Genomic DNA, 13,967 nt, shown 5'->3' with positions numbered 1-13,967 from the left:
TTTATTCCAAGGAAATAATTCATCAAAAAATTTAAAAAAAATATATATATATATATAAAATATATGAAGATGTTCAATGAATATCAGCTGACCAATTCTAAACAACCTAATTGTTCAATAAGGCACTGACCAAGCAAATTATAGCATGTTGATTTGACAGAATATAATTAATGGTATGCAAAAGGCTATGAAACTAAATTCTTTACTTTTACAATTATTTTTAAATGCTTATACATGTGGCATTTTCCTAGAAAAGAAGTATTCAAAAAAGAAACTAAACGTTGTGTTAGGGTTGAATTATTTTTCACCTTTAAAAATTCCTGGTAAATGTCTAACCACTATGCTGTACACCTGAAACTAATATATATATTGAATGTCAACTGTAATTGAAAAATTTTTAAATGTAGTAAGGTGAAGCGGAATAAGAGGTTCAAATTTCCAGGTATAAAACAAATAAGTAATGGGGATATAATGTACAGCATAGGGAATATAGTCAATATTGTGAAAGCACTGTACAGTGTCAGATGGTTACTGTACTTATATACTTCTTTAGGTATATAAATGTTGAATAACTATGATGTACACCTGAAACTAAAATAATAGTGTATGTTAGCTATATTTTAATAAAAATCTTTTTAAAAATCTAAAATAAAATTTTCTGGTATATTAATGTACTATAAAAAATTATTTTAACCTTGGCAAAAAGAAGAGCTTTCTCCGAGAAAAGAGTACAATGGAGAAAGAAAGGTTAAAAAAAAAAAGTACTTTTTAAATGGTCTCAATCTTTTCCTCTCTATTACACTCGATGACACAGTATAAGAAAAATCTTAATATTTTTAATTATGAAAAATTTCACATGTGAAAGAAATATATATAAATGATGCAAGGTAAAAAGAAAAATAACTCAACATGCAAAGTAAGAATTTGAACATTACCAATACTTTGGTATCCCTCATGTGCCTCTCTTCCCAGTCATATCCTCCTGAGGATATCCACTATTACAAATTTTATGTTTGTCATTATATTCCCATTATACTACACACACACACACACACACACACACACACACACACACACCTAAAAATATATTAAATTTTCTACTTTTTGAAACTTATATACATGGCATCAAACTATTATTTGGTGACTTAAGTTTTTATTAAGCATTTTGTTTTTGATATTCATCTATGTTGCTATGTATAGCTGTCATTAATTTCTCCTATCAATTTCGTTATTACAAACAACTGAGTTTTCAACATTCTTCCTGAAGATGTCTCCAGGGTTTAATCTAGGGTAGAATTTCTAGAACATACAGTCTGCCCATCATCTTCAACTTCAAAAGTTAATGTAAAATTGTTTTCCAAATGGTTATACCAATTTACACTACCACTATAGTATGGTACTATTGTTCTATATCCATAACAATACTGAGTATTATCTAATTCCTATAACTAGTCCTCACCTTCATTCAGTTTTACTAGGCACTGCAGTGGAATATTACCATATAAAACATTGCTCTCTACTCAAAACCTTAAAAAATTCTTTACTATCTACTGACTAAATCATAAATCAGGCCTTTAAATCTCCCATAATCTTTTCCAACTTACCTTACCAAACAGCCGATACTATTCTCTATGATCCTTCTGTTTTAATCAAACTGGTTTATACCTTTACTTCAATACTTTTACTCACGGCATTCCATTTTCTTCTCCCTTAGAGTATGTTCAAACTCTACTGTCCTTTAAATTCCAATTCAAAAGCTATTTTCTTCTAAGAATACCATCCCTGATCTCCATTCCTTCAAATTACTGTGACACGTTATTAATGTATCCTTTTTTTGGACTTAACATTTTCTACAATGTACAAAAGTAATTACTAAATGTGTACTCTGTACAACATGCTCTGCTAAACATTGTAAATCATAATTTCTAATTTTCCTACTAACAGTATAGGTGGGTAACTTCATCCCAATGTAACGTAGCTGATAAGCTGTGAAAGCTATATTTTGTGTTATTAGGTTTGATTTCAAAGACTTTTATTGTACTGCACTGTCCTATGGTTTTATTCAATCATTGATACTACTTAATCATTTAACTACACATATATACCAACCGTGTTCTACAAAGGGGTTGAAATACCTATTTGTTGAAATATATTAATATTCTTTCTCTCCAAAAATTATCTGATATGGCTTTTAAAAAATAAGACGAAATGGACCACAAAGGGGAAACTCATAATAAAAAAGAAGGAAGCAAATATGCTAACCATAAATGTTAACATGGTTGCTTGGACTGTACATAAACTCTGTCAAGGCAATACAGAAAAACATCAAATTTAATTCAGTGTCAGAAAAGTAGCAGCTCACGAGTACCTCAGCGAGGGCAAGCATTTCCTATGGCTAACCTGAAATAGATATTTCGTGTGAAATTATGTTAGTGTTATTTATTAACCAATCTTATTGCTACATTGTAGTAAAAAATTCTGAAAGGGTCTGACTTCTCATGTGTCCTATAAAACAATACAGTAGGTGTTTCATTTGTTGAAGGATTGAATTTATCAGTCTTAGGAAACAAAAAGATAACATCCGTTGAAGAGAGTAAAAGGATAGAAAATGGGCTTTTATAATTTGGTATACCATTGTAGAAATTTGTCAAAGTCAGAAAGAGATGAATCAAAGGACTGTTAGGCAGTCCTGGCTGTTATGAATAAAAAGGATATGGTAAAAGTTACACAGCACTGATTATCAGAATCCAACACCAGTCATATCTGGCAGCCCAGGAATTAAATCAGAATAGAAAAGGCAGACAATTCTGTGAGAGCCAATGCTGCGTAATGGGAACCAGGGAATAAAAGAAAATCAAGGAAGTATGAGGAAAGTGTTCATGGGGATATTAATGAAATTACTACAAGTTTTCAGGCTAGGAGAGAAGTTACTGATGGACTGGAGGTAAACATAAGGTAATGAACAGGTTCAAAGTTTAAGAGGAAGTAAGATAGAAGATGAGATTGTGGTGAGAAAATAAATGCAGATTTATAGGTCTCCATATGATGCGATTTTTTTTTTTAAAGACGCTATTTTAAAAACGTGTATGCCATTCTTAGCTTGTAGGCCTTACAAAAACAGACTACTGGCCAGATTCTACTCATGGGCCACAGTCTGCAATCCCTGGTCTACAGGATAAAATTCTTAGTTTCACATAAAAAATCTTTATAATCTAAATGCAATCTATTTCTCTGGTGGTGTTATCCCACATTTAACTTAACTCTATATTTCTTAAAACACAGAATTTTTCAGTTTCCTGAATATTTAGTCTAACTAGGGCCTTTCCTAACTTTTGGCCTTTGTTCTTGCAGTTCCCTTAGGCTTCCTCCATTTCTCAGCTTATTCATCCTTCCAAATCCACCCCAAATGTCTTTTTTCATATACCTTTCACAATTCACCTGACTGATCTATTACTTTTTCTATTCAAGACCTCTTTTTTATTGTTCATATGTCTCTAAATGCCTTCATTTTGCTGAATAATATTCTCCTTACAGGTCTACCTCTTCTAATCCCCACTACTCTGAGTGTCTAAGGAAAAGGAAGTCTAATTCATGTTGGTATTCCTACTACCCTATGCCACAGCCTAACCTAGTATATACCAAATGCTCAATAAATATCCATCAGTGAATGAAGTACTTCACATTTTTAAATATAAATATCTATGATTAAGACAAATTCTAAAACTGTAATTTAATAGAATCACATAATTGGATTCTACTGCTTAAATTTTTTTTAAAAGAAAAATTTTATTTTAGTTTCATTGTGATTTTAAGAGAATTCTCTATTTTACATGCCTGGTTGTGTTCATGAGCAGCGCAATTATCTGTTCCATTATATTCTGTAAGCTGTTCTCTTCTTTTTTCTCTAATAAGAATTTTATGAACATCATCTTCCAGTCTATTGAAGAATCCTCCATCATGTGATAAAGTCTGAGAAGAACTCAATTCCTGCCAAAAATGAATTATGATTTACTAACATTCAACGCAAAAGTGTATGCATTTAATAAGCCTAGTCAGCCACTAGAAGGATAGAGAATGAAAAGAAAAATGATAATTAGAGACAATCAACTAATTCTTCTCTACCTATAGAAGATAGACACATTTTCAAATGTTTTCTTCTTCATATTTTGTTTAGTTGGGTACTGCTCAATTTAAAATTTTTTTTATCAACATACCATATAATTCACTCATTTAATGTGTACAATTCAATGGTTTTAAATATGTTCACAAAGTTGTGCGGCTATAACCACAATCAATTGTATAATTTTCACCACCCCAAAAAGAAACCCTGAACCTATTAGCAGTCATTCCTCATTTCCTCCAAAAACTCCGCCCCCCTCACTTGTCCCCTGGGCAAGACTAATCTACTTTTTGTCTATATAGATTTGCCTATTCTAGCAATTTGCTATAAATGGAACTATACAATATGTGGTCTTTTGTGACCGGCTTCTTTCACTTAGCAAAATGTTTTCAAAGTTTATCCGCAATACAGTATGTATCACTACTTCATTCCTTATTGCCAAATATCCCATTGATGGATACACCACATTTTACTTCTCCATTCATTAGCTGATGGACATTTGGGTTGTTTTCACTTGGCTATTATCAATAATACTGTTATAAACATTCATGCACAGGTTTTTGTGTGGACATGATTTTACTTCTCTTAAGTATATGCTTTGAAGTAGAATTGTTGGGACATATGCTAATTTTGTATTTAACGTTCTGAGGAACTGCCAGATAGTTTTTCAAAGCAGCCACACCATTTTACAATCCTACCAACAGTGCATGAGCTCTAAATTCTCCACATTCTCACCAACACTTGTTATTACCTGTCTTTTTTTTTCATTATAGCCACCCCAGTAGGTGTGGTGTGGTATCTCATTGTGGTTCTGAGTTGCATCTCTCCGATGACTAATGGTGCCGAGCATCTTTTCATGGACATTTGTATCTTTTTAGGAAAATGTCCACTGAGATCCTTTGCGCATTTTTTTAACTGGGTTGCTTTTTATTTTCAAGCTCTATGAGTTCTTAAATATTCTAGATACAAGTCTCTTAACAAATATATATGATTTGCAAATATTTTCTCCCATTCTAGGGTTGTCTTTTTACATTCTTAATGATATCCTTTGTATCTCAAACGTTTTTAATTTTGATGAAGTCCAATTTATCCAAGAAACCATTGTCTAAACTCAAGGTCATAAAGATTTACTCCTATATTTTCTTTTAAGAGCTTTATAGTTTTAGCTTGTACATTTAGGTCTACAATCCATTTTATTTTTGTGTGTATGTGCATGCTGTGAAGAAGGACTCAAATTCATTCTTTTGCATGGGGATATCCAGCATCATGTCCTGAGAAGATTATTCTTTCTACACTGAATTGTCTTGGCATCCTTGTCCAGAATCAATAAAACATAAATGTAAGGATTTCTTTTCTGGATTCTTAATTCTGTTGATCTTTATAGCTACCATTATGCCATACCACACTGGCTTGATTACTATAGCTTTGTGCTGCTCAATTTTTTACATTACATTTAAAAATAATTTTTACATAAATTCTGCAAACCAATGGTAGATAAGATTTTATTACAATCTACTCGATTACGTTAAATTACAAATTTTATATGTTCTCCAAGAAAAGTAGCATTGCCTCTTCAACTTCCTGTTTTGAAATCAGAGACTAAAGAAAATGTTTCTTTCACTCTCATTAGCTTAACAAATGTCCCACATTCTTGAGCTATAATACTCCCAATTTTACCCATCTTAATTGTATTTGTGAGCAAATGACCCAAAGTTCAATGACTATTCATCCTTTCCCCTTCACATTATCTTAGAAAGTGTTTGAAAGAAAAAAATATTGTATATCAGTGCTTAATAAATATACAAAATGACACTATTTTAAAGGTGTCAAGGTACTTCATTAAGGAAACAAGACTGTTTTCAACAAGTGGTGCTAGAATAATTTGATTGATATACACATGACTAAAGATGAATCTGGACTCCTTCATACTGTCCACAAAAATTAACTCAAAAATGGATTATAGAGACGATTCGCAGAAGATGATGGAGTAGGAGGCACCAGGAATCTATCTCCTAGACAACAATTGCAGTGACAGAATGTGACTGATATAACTATTTTGGAACCCGGAAGTCTGTTGAAGTCTTACAACTTCCAGGGGAAGATTTAGATGGGAAACTGCAGTTAATTCTGGTCAATTTCAGCTCTTTGTGTAATAACAGCTACCCATTCTCCTACCTTCAGCCATGTGGCAGGCAGCTGTGTATATGTACCTAGAGCAGCTTGCACACAGCTTACATGAGCTAGGGTTGGGAAAATGAACCAAATGACAGGGATCAATCAGCTCTGATCACTGATTCATGCTTCTGATCACAGAGGTACAAAGAGATAAAGAGGCAGGCAGACATTTTTGTTAACCCCATTCTCACCCCATTACTACAAGCCCCACCCACTACAGTTTAAGTGACTTCTAATGAATTTAAAGGGCTGGAGCCCATTTTACTCCACTTCATGTTTTTGCTTTCCCACTTTCAGGAGCCAGAAATTTAAAACTAGGACATTTAAAAACAACTGCACATAAAGGGAAAATTAGAAAGGGAAATTATCCATGCCTAAGGAAAAGCTCAGAAAAAAACTTTAGATATTAAGTTTACATCTCACACAGCCTACAAAAATAAAAAAAATAAATAAATAATAAAAACACCAACTTCTGAGGAAGGGTTTTTCCAGATTATAAGATTCAAATGTCTAGCATTCAACAAAAAAATCACACGGCATACCAAAACAACAACAACAACAACAACAAAAAAAAAACAAAGAAAACCAAGAAAGTATGGAAGGAAAGGAAAGGAAAAAATAAATAAATCAACAGAAACCGTCCCTGAAAAAGACTTACGGCATTTAGATTAGACAAACTTTAAAACACTATCTTAATGATGCTCAAAGAACTAAAAAAAGTTGTGGGAAAAAAATCAAGAAAACAATGTGTGAACAAAATGGAAATGTTAATAAAGACAGGAAACTTATAAAAGATGCCAAAAAGAAATCCTGAAGCTGAAAAGTACAATAACTGAAATGACAAATTCAATAGAGGGATTCAAAGGCAGAGTTGAGCAGGTAGAAGAAAAAAGTCAGTGAACTTAAAGATAAGACAATAGAAATTATCTAGGCTGAAAAATAGAAAGAAAAGATTGATGAAAACCAAATAGATTGTAAGGGACCTGTGAGACACCATCAAGCAAAGCAAACCAACGCACACACTGTGCTAGTCTTAGAAAAAGAATGAAAGGGGCAGAGAGAATATTTGAAAAAATAGTGGCGGAAAACTTCCCAAATTTAATGAAATACATAAACATCCAAGAAGCTCAAGTAAGATAAACTCAAATAAACCAATACTAAGACATTATAATCAAACTTTCAAAGAGGAAACCATAAAATCACGAGAAAGAGAATCATCACATGCAAAGGACCTTCAGTAGGATTATCAGCGGATTTCTCATCAGAAACTTTGAAGACCAGAAGACTGTAGTCTAATATATTCAAAATGCTAAAAGAGAGAAACATTGTGGCATGAGAGGTGCCCCTGGTTTCTCCCTTGAAGCTACAGGTTGAACAGCTGTAATTTATCAAGGGATTCCTTGCTCAACACACAAACACATCTCAGAGAACCGCACATCCAAACATCTGAAGGTGGGCAAATCAGAGCAAAGAGGGGAGGACGGAAGGGAGAAGAGCAAAGAGGGGTGCCACAGACAGCCCAGAGCGCACTGTAGGTCTCAGGAGAGGAGAGGAATCAGGCTGCATTGTGCACTCTCTGCAGCCCCAAGGAACAAGGGCATAGAATAAACATTCCTGTCTGAGTGATTAGCCCATACTGCAGCTGAACCCAGTGACTGGGGCAGAGATAGAACACAGAGGTATGGCAACTGTGGTCAAGCAGCCACCACTGCCAGGCAGAAAACAAAGCCGTGGAGCTTGGAGCCTAGCTGTCTCCTCTCATCCTTCCAGAACTAGCAGCAAGCCCCAGAAGAAGATGTACCAGTGAGTGTTGGGTTACAGAGAAAACTACCTGCAGCCCTGAGAACTGGAGAGACAGGAGTATTCTTTCCCCAAGCGGCAGATGCATACCGCAGCTAATTTCCAGTTACAAGGATGGAGACACAGAGGTGAGGCAGCTGAGATCTGGCAGTCACAATTACTGGGAGGAAAACAAAATCATAAATGCACGAACCAGTCTCTCCCAAGCCACCCTGCACCTACCCACAGCAACAGATCCCAGCAGGGGCACCTGGGACACCTGGGACAGTACAATACTGCTGGCAGTGTCTGGTTTCAGCGGGCAGTGGTGGGATTTCACAGCTGTGAACCCCATCGCCCACCACATCCCCCCTCGGGTGTGGTGCCCTGAGTCTGGGGCAACCTGGTCATAGAGGTGACACCCATCTCCCCAGGGAATACAGGGAATTTTCCACTGCCTTGCAGAATCCAGAAGCCAGAGCAGTGCAAGAAAAAATAAAATACTGTGCTTCAGCACCACCTACTGGAAAACAGAAAAACCGCTTCTAATCAACCAGCTAGAAATATTACTCTTTAAAAAAAAAAAAAAAAAAATTCATTCCCATAAATGCCTAGGAAGAAAAATAGTCCATCAAACAGCATGAACAACCAAGGTAACAAGGCAGCTCAGAAAGAAAATGAAAAATCTCCAGAAAATAAACATGGAAATATGTGATTTAAATGATAGAGAATTCAAGATTGCAGTTCTGAAAAAAACTCAACGAGATACACGAAAAATCAGATAAGCAGTTTAATAAACTCAGAAATAAAATCAGTGAAGAAAAGGGGTATTTTACCAAACAGATCGAGACTTTAAAAAAATAACCAAATTCTGGAGCTAAATAACTCAATAAAAGAGATGAAGATTGAACTAGTGAGCTTAGGAAATAGAGCTGACCAGATGGAGGAAAGAATTAGTGATATCAAAGATAAATATCTAGAAATGACAGACAAAAGGAGAGAGAAACTTGAGAGTAAAAAAAACAAAAAACAAAAATTAAAAACTACTAGAACTATTTGACTCCAACAGAAAGAGTAATATAAGAATAATGGGTATACCAGAAAGGGAAGAAAGGGAAAAGGGAACAGAGAGCCTATTTAAATAGCTGACAAAAACTTCTCAAACCTATTGAAAGAACTGGATTCTTGAATCCAAAAAGCAAACAGAACACCTAATAATCTCAAACCAAAAAAAGCCTTCTCCAAGGCTTTTTAAAACTGTCAAAAATTAATGACAAAGAAAGAATTCTCCAGGCACCCAAGTAAAAGAAAACAGTGATCTACAAAGGAAATCCAATTAGATTATCGGTATATTTTTAAACAGAAACCCTATAAGCTAGGAGAGAGTGGAATTGAATATTCAAAACTACTGAAAGAGAAATTACCAGCCAAGAATAATATATCCAGCAAAGTTATCTTTTAGATATGAAGGAGAAATAAAGTCTTTCCCAGACATACAGAAGCTGATGGAATTTACTATCACAAGAATTGCATTACAGGAAATACTGAAGGGAGACATTCTACCTGAAACGAAAAGACAAAAGGACACAAAACTATAAGTAAGATGAGTAACAGAAAGAAGCAGGAAATTACTACCTTATTCAGAATAAGATGTTATACACTTAAATATAACATAAAAACATTAAAGAGGAGGAAGAAGACAATAGCTAAAGCAATTTAGAAATGAACTCAGCATAAAAGGGGAAGGAGTAAAGGTCTGAATTTGCAAAGCATAATGGAGATAAAATGCATTCAGAAGAAAAAAGACTACTGTGTATATGAAATTTTCTTTTGCATAAACCTGATGGTAATCACACACACAAAATATCTAAAACTGAAACACATAACATTAAAGAAAAAGAAAACAATCATAGAACAGCACCAAACTAAAATAATAGAAACACAAGGGAAAAGATATATTGGAGACATAGAGCTACCAAAACCAAAAGAAAAAATGGCTATGGAAATCCTCATACAATAATCACCCTAAATGTAAATGAACTGAACTCACCAATAAAAAGGCACAGAGCAGTGGATTGGATGAAAAACAAAAAAACAAAAAACTGAACCATATGGTGCCTTCAGGAGACACATCTCCTCAACTCCAAGGACAAATAAACACTCAAAGTGAGAGGGTGGAAAATGATACTCCAAGCAAATGGCATCCAGAAAAAAGCAGTTATAGTGTACTTTTATATTTGACAAAAAAGATTTTGAGCTAAAAAAAAGGTAACAAGAGACAAAGACAGACATTTTATAATGACAAAGGGGACAATAAATCAGGAAGACACTTATCAATATATATGCACCCAATCAGAGAGCACCAAAATATATAAAGCAACTACTAACGGAACTAAAAAAAAAAACAAAAACAAAAAACAAAAAACCTGACAAAAACACAACTGTAGCAGTGGATCTAAATATCCCATTGACAGCTATGGACAGTTCATCCAAACAGAAAATCAATACGGAAATATCAGCCTTAAAAGATACATTAGACCAAATGGACATAACCGACATTTACAGAGCCTTTCACCCAGAACACCAGATTATACATTCTTCTCTAGTGCACATGGAAGTCTCAAAGATAGACCATATGTTGGGACACAAAACTAGCCTCAACAAATTTAAGAAGACAAGTCATACCAAGCATATTCTCCTATCACAATACTTGGAATGTCAACGGCAAAGAGAAAGCGGGGAAAACCACAAATATGTGGAGATTAAACAGCTACTAAAGAACGAAGAAGAAATAAAAGGAGAGATCAAGAGATACATAGGGACAAATGAGAATGACAATACGACACATCAAAAAATTTGAAATACAGCAAAAGCAGTAAGTTTATATTAGTACATGCCTACTTCGAGAAACAAGAAAAATCCCAATCTAACATTACATCTTAAAGAAAGAGAAAAAGAATAAATGAAGCCTAAAGTCAGAAGGAAGGGAATAATAAAAATTAGAGCAGAATTAAATGAAATAGAGAACAAAAAGACAATAGAAAAAAATTAACGCAAAGAGCTGGTTCTTTGAAAATATTAATAAAAATGACAAACTTCTGGTTAGACTATGGAAAAGAGAAAAGACTCAAAAAAAATCAAAAATGAAAGAGGAGAAGTTACTAGGGACACCACAGAAATACAAACGACAATACAAGAATACAATGAAAGACTATACACCACCAAAGTCAATACCTTAGAAGAAATGGAGAAGTTCTTAGAAATATATAACCTTCTCAGACTGAATCAAAAGAACTGGAGACCAAGCAACAGTCAGGAAATTGAAACAATCATCAAAAACCTTCCCAAAAGTAAAAGTCCACGACCAGATGGCTTCACGAGTGAATTCACTACCAAACATTCAAAGATTTAATACCAATCTTTCTCAACTCTTTCAAAAAACTGAAGAAAAGGTAATACTTTCTAACTCATTTTATGATGCCAACATTACTCTGATACCAAAACCTGAAAGAATAACAACAACAACAAAAAAACCCTGCAGACCTATACAGATGCAAAAATCCTAAACAAAATACTAGCAAATGAAATACAACAATACATTATGATCAGATGAGATTGGGTGCGTTCAGGGTGGTATGGCTGTAGACGATGACGATACATTAAAAAGATAATACATAGCAAACAAATGGATTCCATTCCGGGGGCATTAGGATGGTTCAACACATGCATATCGATCCATGTGATATAGCACATAAACAAATTAAAGAATAAAAATCACATGGTCATATGAATAGATGAAGAAAAAGCATCTGACAAGATATAACATCCATCTATTATTAAAACACTCAATAAAATGGAAATAGAAAGAAAGTACTTCAATGTAATAAAGTCTACAGATGACAAACTCTCAGCTAATATCATATTCAATGGTGAAAAACTGAAAGCTTTTCTTTTAAGATCAGGAATAAGACAAGGATGACCACTTTCACCACTGTTATTCAATTTAGTACTGGAAGTCCTAGCCAGAGCAATCAGGCAAGATGTCAAATTGTCACTTTTGGCAGAGAACATAATTCTTTATATAGAAAACCCTGAAGACTCCAACAAAAAAGATATTTGAAACAATAAATAAAGTAAAATTCAGGATATAAAATCAATCTAGAAAAATCCATTACATTCCTATATGCTAACAATGAAATTTCAGAAAAAGAAATGAAAAAAAAATTCCTTCTTTCTGCAACTGCAACAAAAAGAAAAAAGTACCTAGGAATAAACTTAATAAAAGATGTGAAGGACCTATACACTGAAACCTACAAGTAATTAAAAGAAATTGAACAAGACAAAGAAATGAAAAGATACTCCATGTTCATGGACTGGCAGAATCAACATAGTCAAAATGGCCATATTACGCAAAGCAATATACAGATCTGATACAATCTCCATCAAAATCCCAATGGCATTTTTAAAAAGAAATGGAACAACAACAACAAAAAAATCACCAGATTTGTATGGAACCACACACACACACACATACACACACACACACACACACACACACAAAATAGCCAAAGCAATTCTGAGAAAGAAAGAACTAAGCCAGAGGTATCACACACCCTGACTTCAAATTATATTGCAAAGTGACAATAATCAAAACAGCATGGTATTGGCAGAAAAAAACACAGATCAATGGAAAAGAATTGAGAGCCCAGAAATAAACCCACATATATATGGGCAAAAATTTTTCAACAAAAGAGCCAAAAACATACAATGGAGAAAAGAAAGCTTCTTCAATAAATGGTGCTGGGAAAATTGGAAAAACACATGAAAAGAATGGAAATAGACTGCTAGACACAAAAATTAACTCAAAATGGACCAAAGACCTAAATATAAGACCTGAAACAATAAAGTACATAGAAGAAAACACAGGTACTACACTTATGGACCTTAGTCTTAAAGAGGATGTTATGAATTTCATCTCAAAAACAAGGTAATTCAAAGCAAAAAGAAATGAACTGGACTATATCAAACTAAAAAGCTTCTCCACAGCGAAAGAAACCATCAATAAAACAAAAAAGCAACCAACCAAATGGAAGAAATTTGCAGACAACACCTCCAATAAGGGGTTAATATCCAAAATACATAAAGAACCCACATAACTCAAAAACAAACAATACAAGTAAAAAATGGGCAGAGGACCTGAAAAGGCATTTCTCCAAAGAGGACATACAGATGGCCAACAGATATACGAAAAGATACTCAACTTCACAAGCTATTAGAGAAATGCAAATCAAAACCACAATGAGGTACCACTTTACACCTGTTAGAATGGCTATTATCAATATGGGCAATTATAAGAGCTAGTATTATTGTAAAAATGGTATGTAACTGTACTTTTTGTTTTCTACATTAAGAAACTAATATGTTTAAAGAAAAAAAACTCTTAGTGTAAAAGCTAGTGTTACTATAACTTTGGTTTGGAACTCCGAATCTTGTTTTTTATATAATTTAGGAGACTCACACATTTAAAATAATTATTAGTTTATGTTTTGGGGCACACAATGTATAGATGTAATATTGCGACATCAACAACTGAAAAGAGCGAGGATGGCAGTATATACACAAAAGGAAACAAGACAAGAATTTAAACATTTCATTACAAAAAATCAACTAAACACAAAAGAAGACAGGAATGCAGGAAATGAAACAAAAAAGCTATAAGGCATAAAAAAAAAAAGAACAGCACAATGACAGAAGTCCCTCATCAGTAATTACTTTAAAAGAAAATGGATTAAACTCTCCAAGCAAAAGACAGAATAAATAAAAACACATGATCCAACCATACGCTCTCTACAAGAGAGTGAGCTGAGATCCAGAGACACAAATAGGTTGAAAG

General features: G+C 33.9%; 1 protein-coding gene across 2 annotated transcripts in view; it reads right to left on the bottom strand.

Annotated features, from left to right (window-relative positions):
* Window positions 1-13,967, bottom strand: part of GKAP1 (G kinase anchoring protein 1) — a 65,305-nt gene that overhangs the window by 12,509 nt on the left and 38,829 nt on the right. Inside the window, exon 7 of one of the 2 annotated variants that reach the window (XM_006916094.3) lies at window positions 3,835-3,987. The exons of the other annotated variant lie outside the window; for it this stretch is intronic. Within the exon in view, the coding sequence (XP_006916156.1) occupies window positions 3,835-3,987 (153 nt within the window). The remainder of the gene's footprint in view (window positions 1-3,834; window positions 3,988-13,967) is intronic. 2 annotated transcript variants of the gene reach the window in all.

The sequence above is a fragment of the Pteropus alecto genome, unplaced genomic scaffold (genome assembly GCF_000325575.1).
Source record: "Pteropus alecto unplaced genomic scaffold, ASM32557v1 scaffold206, whole genome shotgun sequence".
Lineage (NCBI taxonomy): Eukaryota > Metazoa > Chordata > Mammalia > Chiroptera > Pteropodidae > Pteropus > Pteropus alecto.
This window is presented reverse-complemented; position numbering and strand designations above follow the sequence as displayed.